Source organism: Ovis canadensis, chromosome 1 (genome assembly GCF_042477335.2).
Source record: "Ovis canadensis isolate MfBH-ARS-UI-01 breed Bighorn chromosome 1, ARS-UI_OviCan_v2, whole genome shotgun sequence".
NCBI lineage: Eukaryota > Metazoa > Chordata > Mammalia > Artiodactyla > Bovidae > Ovis > Ovis canadensis.
In genome coordinates, this window is record NC_091245.1 from 203,229,602 (window position 1) to 203,243,531 (window position 13,930).

Below are 13,930 nucleotides of genomic sequence, written 5' to 3' on the forward strand. Positions count from 1 at the left end.
AACTCAGAAATTTCAAACCCAGAAGTCTTCCACATATAGTTGAAACCCACTGAATTTTTCAAATTGCATACTCTTCCTAACCCTCTACCCCCAGGATATGTGGGTTTTCTGGCTATGAATGAGAAAGAGGCTCTTCCCTTCTCGTCTGAATGAAGCATGAGCATGCTGGCTTTATCACCCTTAGATAAGTCAATATCCCTTTACAAAATTTTGTTCTTTCATTTGTTCCGTGAAGAGTGAGATGAGATGATCCCTAAGGTCCCTAAAATTCCAGGCTTTTAATCTTAATTCTCCTTTCCAGGGCTGTCCAGATGACCTCACTAAATCCTCATTATCGTAGGTAGGATAATGCCAGAAAATAGTAATAATATGGTACAACAGCCACTTCTCCAAGTTCCAGCACTCCGGTAAGAGACCATAGTCTGCTGGAGTTGCCTTAGTGACATGTCATTTAAAGAGAACTTGTAAATATATCATTCTAGTGCTGTTTTTTTTTTTTTTCCCAAGGAACTTTGCATATCACACATTTCCTTCCAGTGAAATAATACTCCTGTCCTGAGGATCTTTCACTCTGTGACTGAATTCCCCTGGCAGGCCTGGGAGTGGGTTTAAAGGACCCTCCAGTTCACAGGAATCCTTTCTGCCCAGCCACAGTTCCACAGACTGCCCTTCCCATCCTGGCCCATCAAGGTCATGATGACAGAATTGCTGACACTGCACATCAGCAGCTTGAAGAAGAGCAGGACCCCGAGGCTGTGGTCCAGATACTCACACTTTATGAAAATTCCTCTCCAGACTAATCTCCTGCAGTCCTTGGTCTTCAAGGCTCATGAGCATCTGCACGACAGTATTTGCCTCTTTGGAATGCGGCTGCAATGTATGGACTCCTGCAGTGCACAGACAGGCGTAGGAGTCACATCTGGTTAATGCCGCAGGCCAGGGGCAGAGCACAGACATGGGCCAGGCAACAGGAGGCCTGGATTCTTGTGGCCATTCTCTATAACTAAGAGACCCTGGGCAAGGGATTCCTCTCTCACAAACAGGGAGTTGAGCCACATGGTCTCTAAGGCTCATCTAGCCCTGATATTCTATGTATCAAAGACCCCAGGAATCATGGTTCAACTTCATGATCATCACGCTGAAGCCCAGGGAAGGGCAATTCTTGGGCCAAGGTCACACTGGGACCAGAATTTATATCTCAAAACATTCAGTCTTTTTTCCTTTAAAAATATTAAGTCACAGTGAAATCCCCCATCATATGGATGCTTAGGCTTTGAAGTGTAATGTAATGCAAGTGTTGTACGGATGTGAGAGTTGGACTATAAAGAAAGTTGAGCGCCGAAGAATTGATGCTTTTGAACTGTGGTGTTGGAGAAGACTCTTGAGAGTCCCTTGGACAGCAAGGCGATCCAACGAGTCCATCCTAAAGGAAATCAGTCCTGAATGATTCATTGGAAGGACTGATGCTGAAACTGAAACTCCAATACTTTGGCCATCTAATGCGAAGAGCTGACTCATTTGAAAAGACCCTGATGCCAGGAAAGATTGAGGGCAGGAGGAGAAGGGGATGACAGAGGATGAGATGGTTGGATGACATCACCTACTCAATGGACATGAGTTTGGGTAAGCTCCTGGACTTGGTGATGGACAGAGAGGCCTGGCATGCTGCAGTTCATGGGGTCGCAAAGAGTCGGGCACAACTGAGTGACTGAACTGAACTGAAGGCAAGTGTTGTCTATAATCAAACTTAATCTCTTAAATACACTAGGGCACTGTCTTTTAGAATGTCCAGAAGAGACTTTTTTTCAGAAATGCAACCAATTATGGTTCCTTTAATTGAGCATCAGGTGAAGTAACTGATTTATGCTGAGAAAGGAGCCCTGGAGCTATACTTACTGCAAAAGGTACTCAGAAATCAGAACCACCAAGGGAACAGCAGATTCACACATCCTATTTTCAAGTTCACTTCATGGCATCTGTCCATTGGAAAAGGAGATTAAAACCCCACATTTGGCTTTCATTCTCTTTCTCTCTTTTTCCTTCTCCTGTTGAATGCATACAACTCAACTGGCAACTGTTAAATGCTCTTATGATGTAACACCATTTTTTCTCCCCTTAATCTTATATTCTTGATATTTTCAACATTTTTTTCCCATTCTCTTCACTTTAGCCCCTTAGTTCCAATTCTTGTTGTTCTCACCTAGTTTATTATAACAGCCTCCTAAATGTCTGCCAGCGGTCAGTCTCTCCCCGTCCGATCCGCCGATACACGTGTCCAGAGAGATGTTCTTAAACATGCTTTGATTGTGCCATCCTCAAAACCTTTCAACGGCTCCCCACTGTCTATGGAATGAAGTCCAAGAATTCTATTGAAATCCTACTGTAAGTTGGACACTCCACCAAGGACGGGGCCCATGATGATGAGTAAAACAGTACCTGCCCTACAGGAACTCACAATAGTATATCATGAGACAAGTATATAATTAATAAGCTAAAGCTGGGAAGAGGAACACAAGAGTGTGAGGCAGTATATATGCTGTAAAGTGGTCATTTCTGGAGGTTCAAAAAAGGCTTTGGAAATGGTTGATGTTTGAGATAAGTCTTGAAGGATAAATAAGAATTTAACAATTTCTATATAACAATTCCCTAAATGCCTTGATCTCCCTAAGCATTGGTTTTGTGATTATACAAAAAAAAAAGACAATAATGCAATACCTTCCTCGAAGGTTATATGAGGATTTAAGCGAAATGATAGCTGTGAGTGGAATCAATACTGTGAAAAGGCAAACATTTTCAATGGTTTGGACATCAGGGTCTAGAGCCAGTCAGACCTAGAGTCAGGTCCTATCTCCACTACTTATGGAAAAATAGGGATAACAATAATGCCTGTCTCCTGGGCTTATTATTGTGAATGCCAAGTGAGGCAAATGCTGTATCTGCATGTGTCCAGTGCCTATGGAATGAGCTCAGTAAGTATTATTTCAGTGGTGATGATGGCAAGGGTGTGAGTACTGAAGCGCCAGCTGATATTACTGGATGCTCAGTGAGTGTCAGCTTCCTCATCTCCTCTAACACTAACTGGTTGCCTATGACCTTGCTCAAGTCACTGAGTTTCTCAATTATGGGAAAGTACTTTGAATGGACTGATCAAATGCAAGAGGCTGTTTATTTCTGTTGTGTGTTCACCTTGTAGTGACACAAGTGTATGGCAATGTCAACTAAAAAATATAGTTACAACCTGAAAGTAGAGAGCTGTTTTCTTTGGTGGGAATGTTTAGTACTCCAAGCCCCAGTAGCTCTGAGAAAACTGTTCCAAGGAGGACAGAGGGGGAGTCCAACTATATACTGGTTTGCAACAAACAGAACAGACAATCTGAACATCAAAGATCAGATTTCAAGCTAAGGAATTTAGTGTTCTGTGTCTGGGAAGATACAAGCTTCTGGGCTCAGTGAATTCGTTCCCTTCATATGCACCTCTGCTCTGGCGGGGGCGGGGAGGGGGTGTATGGGGTGTGGGCAGCACAAACCCTGTTTTGTTGTTCACCTTAAAGAGTGGCAGATGGCTGCTTCTTGCATTCCCCCAGCTCCTTAGCAATCATGGTAGAGGGTTGACAGCATCTGTTGGATGCCAGTTTTGGGAGCCCTCATTCACATTCGGAGGCCAGAAATCAACAATGGCTATGATATTTCCTGTTTATTGTTATGGCAGGAGATATCTTCATTTCACAGCACTTTCTAATCTGTTACCTTCTTTGATGCTCATGGACTAGGGAGAGTCAGAATTATTACACCTAATTTACAGGAAAGGACGCTGAGCATCAAGAGCTTAAGTGCATTCGTCTAGGACTTTATAGCAAAGCCAGGTCTCAATCCCTGGTCTTCTTACTCCCAAGTTAACATTGAGTCTCTCTGTTTGGCCCTTCTCAGAACAGGTTTTATCGTGAATGGAGTATCAGGATTTTGTATATGCTTCCTGAGTTATAAGAGAAATTTAGTAAAATTGTGTAAAACTGTGGGACCTTGAGGGCCCCTGTGTTGTCTCAGTTCAGTTCAGTCGCTCAGTCATGTCCGACTCTTTGAGACCCCATGAATCACAGCACACCAGGCCTCCCTGTCCATCACCAACTCCCGGAGTACACTCAGACTCACGTCCATTGAGTCAGTGATGCCATCCAGCCATCTCATCCTCTGTCGTCCCCTTCTCCTGCCCCCAATCCCTCCCAGCATCAGAGTCATTTCCAATGAGTCAACTCTTCACATGAGGTGGCCAAAGTACTGGAGTTTTAGCTTTAGCATCATTCCCTCCAAAGAAATCCCAGAGCTGATCTCCTTCAGAATGGACTGGTTGGATCTCCTTGCAGTCCAAGGGACTCTCAAGAGTCTTCTCCAACACCACAGTTCAAAAGCATCAGTTCTTCAGCACTCAGCCTTCACAGTCCAACTCTCACATCCATACATAACCACAGGAAAAACCATAGCCTTGACTAGACGGACCTTAGTCGGCAAAGTAACGTCTCTGCTTTTGAATATGCTATCTAGGTTGGTCATAACTTTGTTAAAGAATTTTTTCTCTTATCCTGACTTTGTGAGGAAAAAAATATTTTATAAAAATAAGAGGAAATGGAGTCTGTGCTATGAAGGATGGAAAGTGTTTGATTTATCTGTTTGCGGTACACAAGTTCTAATAGTAAACTCAAGGTCATTGCATGGACCGTCAGCCTCATGAGCTCAGGGCCTGTGTCTGTGTTTGTTTCTTGTAGTGTGGGGCAGAACAGGAAAAAGCATGGGTCTCCTGGTGGTGAGCATAAAGGAAAGGGCTCTGGTTTACAGATGAGCCACTGACTCCTGCTGAGACATTGCCAAGTCACCTGTCTGTTCTCAGCCTCAGTTTCTCCATCTGCTCAATGAGGAAATTGGACTGGCTCGCCTCTCCCAGTCCTTCCAGTCCTGATTCTCCTTTCCCAAGCCTCGCTGGGTCAGTCTGCATCCTGCTGCATAATTGAGATAAGTCCCTCCCATGGCCCTGCTCCAAGACTGAGTCCTCTGACCCCCAGCTCCTAATTTCTGTACAGTGCTCTGTGTTTACTCTGAACATGCCCTCGACCTTCAACTATGATGCAGCTCTGCTCATTCTCTGGGAGTAGACAGGAAGCCTTGCTTCTGAAGGAAAAGAAGAATGAGCAAAAGTTTCTCATGAATTTCAATGGTATTCCCTAGTGGAATTCCTCCACTCCAGAGATACCCAGTTCCCAAATCCATTCTAGTTGATTCAGAACAATCAAGAAGTGAAAATGAGCTTCAGAAACAGTGTGATAAAGGCTTATTTTATGCAGGAGATGCAAGCGGCACAGCCTTGGGAGTGATGAAAAACAGGAGGACGGTCCCAGCTCTGAGGCAGAGAATGTGCGCAAGAGAGAGGTGGAATGCTCTGGAGTGCCCTGGTGTGCAAATCTGTGGGTGTAAGTGTACACAGGCTGCTCTCAGACACACCTTAGTACAAAGCAGAGCGTGAATTTACTTTGGTGTGCTCATACAAGAAGGGAATGGGAAGTATTCATTTATTCAATAAATCTTCATTGAATGCCTACCATTTACTAGCACTTGGAGTATAGCAGTAATTAAGACAGAAAAGTTTATTGGCACTGCTTACATTACACTGGGGGGAACAGACAATAAACGCTAAACAAAATTCAAAGCTAATTATATAATGAGTAGTAAGATATGGAAAAGGAAATGGCAACCCAACTCTAATATTCTTGCCTGGGAAATTCCATGGACAGAGGAGCCTGGTGGGCTATATAGTCCATGGGGTCAGGAAGAGTTGGACCTTAATTAGCAATTAAACCACCACCACCACCAGTAAGGTAATAGGCAAAGAAATGAAATAGAGCAGGGTAAAGAAGTGTGGGTGTTACGATTGAAATGTGTTGGTCAAGGCAGTCCTAGATGAAAGGGTGACATTTGAGCAAAGATGAAGAGACAGAGGAAGTCGGCCATGTGGCTTTCAGGGAAAAGCTCTCAACTAGAGAACAGCCAAGACTTTAGAGGGAAAATGCCTAGTGTATTTGAAGAATGGCAAGGAAGGCTGGCTTCCCTGATATCTCAGTTGGTAAAGAATCTGCCTGCAATGCAGGAGACCCCAGTTCGATTCCTGAGTCGGGAAGATCCACTGGAGAAGGAATAGGCTACCCACTCCAGTATTCTTGGGCTTCCCTTGTGGCTCAGCTGGTAAAGAATCCTCCTGCAATGTGGGAGACCTGGGTTCGATCCCTGGGTTGGGAAGATCCCCCGGAGAAAGGAAAGGCTACCCACTCCAGTATTCTGGCCTGGAGAATTCCATGGACTATATAGTCCATGGGCTTGCAGAGAGTTGGACACAACTGAGTGACTTTCACTTTCAAGGAAGGTTGTGTGGCTGGAGCACAAGGGAGAAGGGTAGAAGATGAAGACAGAGGTATAGATGGGAGCTGGATTGCCACGGGGCCTGGGAAATAAAGGCCCTGCTGAATGCTCACAGGCAATGGCAGACTTTACTAGCTGCTTTTCTGCCCATGTGTCATTTGACCTCCTGACTCTTAGAGGATAGAAGGAAGTTCCACCTAGTATGTTTGTAAAACTGAGCCGGAACCCAGTAGGGTCCTTATCATAATCAGCAACTGGATCTGGACTGGGGGTGGACTAGGAGGGCAGACAGGAGCCCACTCTTCATCACTCCAGTATTCTAGAAGTAAGTAAACTCAACTGCAGAGATAATGGTAAAATTTTAGAATTGTTCGGAGGTGATGAGTTTTTACATAATTTATTTCTTTTTAATATAATTTATTTAACTGTAAGTTTATAAAACTGAATCTTTCATAATGGCTGTGTCTAACAAAAGCATAGCAAAAATCCCTGAGAAGTGACAGCTGGTCCCTATAGGTTGATACAAGCCAGCTCCAGGGCACATGCTGGGGAGAGGTTGAAATAACACATATGAGTGGTAGGGTGGTGGCCAGAACCCAGGTCATTAGGTCCCTATTCCAGGGACCTTAAAATTTTCCCTGCGAAGATTTGAGGATGCACTTTCAGACGGTGCAGGGCAGAGTCCCAGGCGATATCAGAGGGACACACCAGCTCACACATTCCTGGAAAGTGCCTGGCGACGCTGGCCCGCGGCAGATCCCTTCTCTCTGCTAGGCACTTATTTAATCACTGCTTTCACCCCAGTGCTGACTGCGACTGACTTGGAGCCAGGCTGCCTCTGCCACAGAAGAACACAACAAGGCTTTGTTTTTGCCTGTCCCCAGGCTATTTTCCTGCCCCTGAACCACTTGGGGCTCAGCCTCCCAGTCCCAAAGGAGATTTGCATGTGAATAGGCCTGTCTCTGAAGTCACAGAAGCGGTGTGTGGAGAGCCTAGGCCAATGAGGGTAAAGTCCTTCCTGGCCCCCCTTCCCAGCCATGACTCCCAGACGCTTCATCCCACACCCCCAGCCCTGCCACACTGAGATGCCAGGCACCACCAGTTTCCCACCTGCGGGATGCCTGCTTCCCACGCTGGAGGTTACTCCTCCCCAGCCAGCTCTTTCTTCTCCCCATGCTCTGCTGCCTGGAGACCATCTCCTTTTCTGCCCAGGGCCCTCCTGGCAAATGGGCAATCCTTCCTGGTAGCAGTGGAATTCCTGGATTCCAAGGACCTGCCAGCGGGTCTAGGCCCTCACACTGTTAGTGGCGTCCAGTATTGATGTCCAGTATTTGTATGTGCATAGTACATATCTTGCTAGGGTTAGGGCATTCCCCCAGCTCAGTTAAGAGGTTCTTACTTGAACTAACAAATACATAAAAACACTTTACTGGGACTCTCCATAGAGCTGGGCCTTGACAGTGGCTTCACCATTATGTGGCCATGTGACTTTCAACCAGGTACTTTACTTCTTTGAGCTCAGTTTCCTCATCTAAGAGAAGAAAAAGATAGCCTTTAATATCCTTTCTATCTCTGATCTGCTATGGTCTTGTGATTCCAGTTATTGAACCAGGGCTGACTCATGTCAGGACATTTAGGTTTTGTCTTAGGTGGACTACTCCCAGGCTATGTGAACTTGGAGATTCATGTCACTGGTCTGGTTTGGAAACTGCTGTCTACCTGAAGTGCATTCACTACAAGACTACCTAAAGATGGTTGAAAATGCCCTGTCAACTGGAAATTCCACATGGAAAGTGGGGGTGGATTATTTCTATTCCTACTACCACTATTACTGCTAGTGGGCTTCCCCAATAGCTCAGCAGGTAAAGAATCTGCCTAGAAAAGCAGGAGACATAGGAGATGTGGGTTTGATCCCCAGGTCAGGAAAATCCTCTGGAGGAGGAAATGGTAACCCACTCCAGTATTCTTGCTGGGATAATCCCATAGACAGAGGAACCTGTTGGGCTACAGTCCACAAAGTTGCGAAGAGATGGACACAGCTAAGGGACTAAGCACGCACTACTAGTAGTACTTTAATTATTATTATCATTATTATTTTATAGCCAAATTACTCGGTCAAGACTGAAGCAACAACCTACAGCCCCTCTCAAATATGGCCAACTTGAGTCTTAACCACACCAGCTGTGCTCTTTTTACTTACGTGGCTTTCAAGAACTTCTGAAATGCAACACATATACACATCTCCTTTTTTTTTTTTAGTCCCAGGTTCTTGTCTAGCATCTGGTACTTTTAATTTGCTCCTTCTCATGGTCTTTGGGCTTCCCTGGTGGCTCAGCTGGGAAAGAATCTGCCTGTAGTACGGGAGACCTGGGTTTGATCCCTGGATTGGGAAGATCCCCTGGAGAAAGGAAAGGTTATCCACCCCAGTATTCCAACCTGGAGAATTCCATGAACTGTATAGCTCATGGGCTCACAAAGAGTCGGACATGACTGAGTGACTTTCACTTTCACTTTCATGATCTTTAACTGCAGTTTGGGCAGCTGAGTAAAGTAGTAACATTGGGCTTTGCCCCTGGCCCAGTCCCTGGAATCAGGAGTTCTGGGTCCAGAGCTGTCACTGAAACACTGGCCTAAATTCACACACCTAGAGAAATCCTTTGAAACCCAGGAAAGTAAGGGGAAGGTTTCTGGACTTATTATTATTCTCTTGTGGGTGAAAGCTGTCAGAGATCCTTTAAATTACTCTGGTCCGCTCATATAAAATTAGGAAAATATCTTCACCATGTCACCCACCTCCCAGGACCGTTAGGAAGCTTGTAAAATGCAGAGTTAAAGAGACCTAAGGTGCCACCTGTCAGATGAGGAGGCCATGTGGCGAGGGCTCCCTCGGTTCCCTTCCCACCCCATTAACCTGTGATCTGGGACCTCATGAAAAGAGAGGTCTGTGTTGCTGGCTTCAGAGAGGTTAGGAATGAAGGAGTGGAACCAGAAAACAAGGCCTCCAGGAATGGTTTCAATCTCTTAATTCTTCTTCAAATGTGTGAAATTACCCACAATCCACTCATCTGGGAGTCCAGAAAGATGTCACCTCAGTTGGCTCAATCTTGCTGCTAAGTCACTTCAGTCGTGCGACTCTGTGCGACCCCATAGACGGCAGCCCACCAGGCTCCCCCATCCCTGGGATTCTCCAGGCAAGAACACTGGAGTGGGTTGCCATTTCCTTCTCCAATGCGTGAAAGTGAAAAGTGAAAGTGAAGTCGCTCAGTTGTGTCCAACCCTCAGCGACCCCATGGACTGCAGCCTTCCAGGCTCTTCCATCCATGGGATTTTCCAGGCAAGAGTACTGGAGTGGGGTGCCATTGCCTTCTCCAGGCTCAATCTTAGTGCTCTTGTTTTTCCCTCTGATTTACTAAGTGCTGACCATATTTCAGATAACTATCTTCATAGTTTACATATATGTTCACCAAGTCCTCTGATTTAAAATACTATTATTTTCACTATTTTACAAATGAGGGAAAACCTATTTACAGACCATTTTCAATTTGTAGGGTTGTCATAATACATTACCATTAACCTAGTGGTTTATTCATTTAATTATAAATAAATATATAGCGATTTCTTCTGTCACAGTTCTGGAGGCCAGAAGTCTGAAATTAAGGTGTCAATGGAGCCATGTGACCTCTGAAGGCAATCAGTACACTCTCTGAATATCTGCCTAAATTAAGCCTGAATAGCTCTTCAAGGGCCCAGAGAAGATGTCAAAGGGGCTCAAGGATGTAGCTTGGGAACATTGACCAGCAAATCTCTGAGGTATTTGGACTTATATCACAGCCTTTTTGAAAAAAAAGAAAATGAGGTAGAGTTGATATACAGTTGTAGTTCAGTCGCTCACTCGTGTCCAACTCTTTGCGACCCCCAAAACTGCAGCACGCCAGGCCTCCCTGTCCTTCACCATCTCCTGGAGCTTGCTCAAACTCATGTCCATTGCATCGGTGATGCCTTCCAACCACCTCATCCTCTGTCACCCTGTTCTCCTCCTTCTTTCAATCTTTCCCAGCATCAGGGTCTTTTCCAAAGAGTTGGCTTTTCACATGAGGTGGCCAAAGTATTGGAGTTTCAGCTTCAGCATCAGTCCTTGCAATGAATATTTATGGTTAATTTCCTTTAGGGTTAACTAGTTTGATCTCTTGCAGTTCAAGGGACTCTCAAGAGTCTTCTCCAACACCACGGTTCAAAAGCATCAATCCTTTGGCATTCAACCTTCTTTATACATTATTATGTAAGTTACAGGGGTACAACATGGTGATTCACAACTTTTAAAAGTTAAATTTCACTTATAGTTGTCATTAAACATTAGCTATATTCCCTGTGTTGTAAAATGTGTGCTTGTAGCTTACTTATTTATACATAATAGCTCCTTCCTCTTAATCCCCTACTCCTATCTTGTCCCCACCCTCCCCTCTCCCTTACTGGTACCCACTGGTTAGTTCTCTGTATCTGCAAGTCTGTTTCTTTTTTGTTATATTCATCAGTTCATATTATTTTTTAGATTCCACGTTTAAGGGATATCACATAGTAGTGGACAGTCATTTTTGCTCCCCTTGTGTCTTAAAGGATCAGGAGACATCACTGATTGGGGAATCAGAGAGCTGCAGTGTGAACCTGAAGCCACCACTCACTAGATAATGGCTTTGAATGATTCACTGCAATCATCTCGGCTTCAAGTTTGTCACTGGGTGGATGTCAATGCACTGATAGTCTCTGATGGGATCACTTTATGGACACGTGGAACGAAGCCATAGCTGTCGTCTTACAGAAAGTTCACCAAGTTTTCTGCTGCCCTGCCTTAGCTTTGCCTAGGAGGTTTGTGCTGTTTACTAAGGGAAACAGCTCATAGAAAGCAGACTCTGGTTTCTCCTCCTTCCTGCCCCCTGTCCTCAACAGAACCCCTTTCCTATATCAGGTAGTGGTGGGTAGGGAGGGGCAGCTGAGACTCCAAATGCCCTCAGAATTTTGCTATTCCCTCTACCTAGATGTCCTCCCTTCTGCCCCCTTCCCAGCCCTCCACCTACGATTTCTACCTGCCTATGTCCTACTCACCTTTTGGTCCCAGCTCAGAGACCATTCTCTTTTTCCTGTTTTCTGATTCCCCTAAGCTGGATGCAATATTTTCCCATCTTATAACCCCAGGGACTTCCTAGCTTTCATTGCAATAACTATAATCTGGTAATTCCCTAACACAGACACATGTGAGTACTTATTCTCCTACTAAATTTTATATTCCCAGAAGCAGGGGGCTTGCTTATTAAGCACATGCAACAAATTAGTAGTTTTTGGCATCCTTCATGTTATAATGAGGACAGAACTTGGTATATAAATATTTGTTGAGATGAAAGAAAGCAAATTGAGGACATGCATCCATATGTTGGTGCCGAAAATCACAATAGGACACGGCTGAAAGGACATGGCTGCCCATAATAAGTAGAAAAAAAAAAGAGAGTCTGTGATCCCCAGCCAAATGGTTTTCTACTATTATGAATTTTTTGTTTTCATTTGATAAGGTATTTCCCCCCATCATGTTAATATAATGACCCTAGTACAGGGGCAGTCCAAACAGAAGCCAGGGCTCAATCCTCCATCTGCACTCAGAAGTTAATGGGTTTTGTAGAATTTTACAGTCATAGCAAGGGCTGCAAATATTAAGTAGGGCCAGTGACCCCTCTGTTTAGGTTACAACCAGAGCTGTCACTGAGCCACATCCTCTCTGGGAGACAGTCCATGCACGCCAGATAAGTTTCAAGAGGCCCTTGAGCCAAAAAGTTGTTTGGCAAAGTGCCTGTGTCATTTGCCTTGCACTCTCTGGATCGGTGGGCTCCTTTCTCCAGGGTCAGAACTGTTCCAAAAGCAAATCTGGTATCAGGAAATGCTCGTGGTTATCTCTCTACTCTTGAGCGAGTCACTGCCCTTCTCTGGACCTCAGTTTCCTTTAGAAGGAGGGGATTGAAACAGCTTAAAGGTCCCTCACTCCAGGCTCTATTTGGAGCTGCAGGCTGAATTCCCAGGGACCTGGGGCCTTCTCTTCCCTGCTTCTAAAGGTCTATCAGACTCAGGTTTTCCCATGGGTCTCAGCTGGGGGATGCTTACCTGTCCTCTTTAATAGTGAGGCTCTACAGGTGAAGATTGTTTATCTGCCATCATAAACTTAGGTATCCTTAAGCCTGGAAGTTACAAGAAGGGAGGCTGTTTATCATAGACCTTCATTAGGTCTCTCCCTGATCCAAAAGACCTCTGGTTGGTTTTACTTGCAAGTCTCATGCTACAGGTACTACAGAACCTTGGCGACCTCGGGGATAACAAATGAGGAATGAGGCTGTCGTGTCTAGAAGTGCTGATGCTCAAGGCTTGACTCTTCATTAGTAATTGCTTCTAGAGCACATGGTATAGACCATGAACAAGTTCAAGTTCTTAAGTAGGAGGCAATGTCTGTGTTGAAACTCCTCCTCACCATTCTCTAGTTCAATGAATCCCAACTTTTTTGACACCAGGGACTGGTTCTGTGGAAGATAATCTTTCCACAGACCGGGGGTGGAAGATGGTTTCAGGATGATTCAAGTGCATTACATTTATTATGCAATTTTTTTCTATTATTATTATATCATCTCCACCTCAGAGCATCAGGCATTAAGATCCAGAGGTTGGGGACCCCTGCTCTAGTTGGTTTATTTAATGTATGGATATAATGCCTTGTTAGAATACTAGGTTGTCAGGACTAGAAGAGAAAGTAGAACTCAGCTTGTCCAAACCCCTAGTTTACCAGGTGGATAACTGAGCGCTTCAGGAGTTAGCCATATACCACTTTTTGGTGGAGTCAGAAATAGGGGTCCAGACCTCTAACAGCCAGGTCCATACATTTCGCTCTAATGCAGAGGTCACCAAGATAGTGCATTCCAGCGCATGTGGTTACTCATCGAAGAAGCCTCCTCCCAGACCCTCATTCTTTATGTATTTAGTCTTATTCTCATTATATTCTAATGATAGCAGCTTAATGAATTTCTACCTGATTTTAAAACAGTAAATAAAACCCTATCTACATAAAGAAGACATAAGATTTGCAACAGCTTTATAGTCTGGGGGCTTTCAATGCAGGGCAAGCAACATTACAAACCCCAATATCCCAACTTGATGTTCATAACACTGTCCTTGGATCACCAAGAAGGATTAGTATATTTCACCTGAGAAAGCAGGTATTTGAATAAAGTGCTTTGAAAAGCATTACACTCACAAACACCCCAGCTTTTAAAAAAATCACAGGTAAAACTTCAGCTACCTGGAAAACTCAGATCACCAAAACAACAAAGCAGCTGAGATGTTCAAGAAAGTGACATTTCAGCTGTGTGCAGATTGGAACACTCCACAGCAATAAGGCTGGTGTGAGTTTGGCTAGTATCTGCAGAGAAGAGGAAAACATAGCAAAGCTATGATCTCATCTTCTGTTTACACTTCAATTCCCAAAGTTAGTGATTAATTG

General features: G+C 44.5%; 1 protein-coding gene across 9 annotated transcripts in view; it reads left to right on the forward strand.

Moving 5' to 3' along the window:
• MASP1 (MBL associated serine protease 1) overlaps positions 1-13,930 on the forward strand; it is a 67,007-nt gene that overhangs the window by 11,709 nt on the left and 41,368 nt on the right. For 2 of the 9 annotated variants that reach the window (XM_069558245.1, XM_069558236.1), the window contains exon 3: positions 5,334-5,459. The exons of the other annotated variants lie outside the window; for them this stretch is intronic. In XM_069558245.1, coding sequence (XP_069414346.1) covers positions 5,424-5,459 — 36 coding nt within the window. In that variant the 5' untranslated portion in view covers positions 5,334-5,423. The remainder of the gene's footprint in view (positions 1-5,333; positions 5,460-13,930) is intronic. 9 annotated transcript variants of the gene reach the window in all.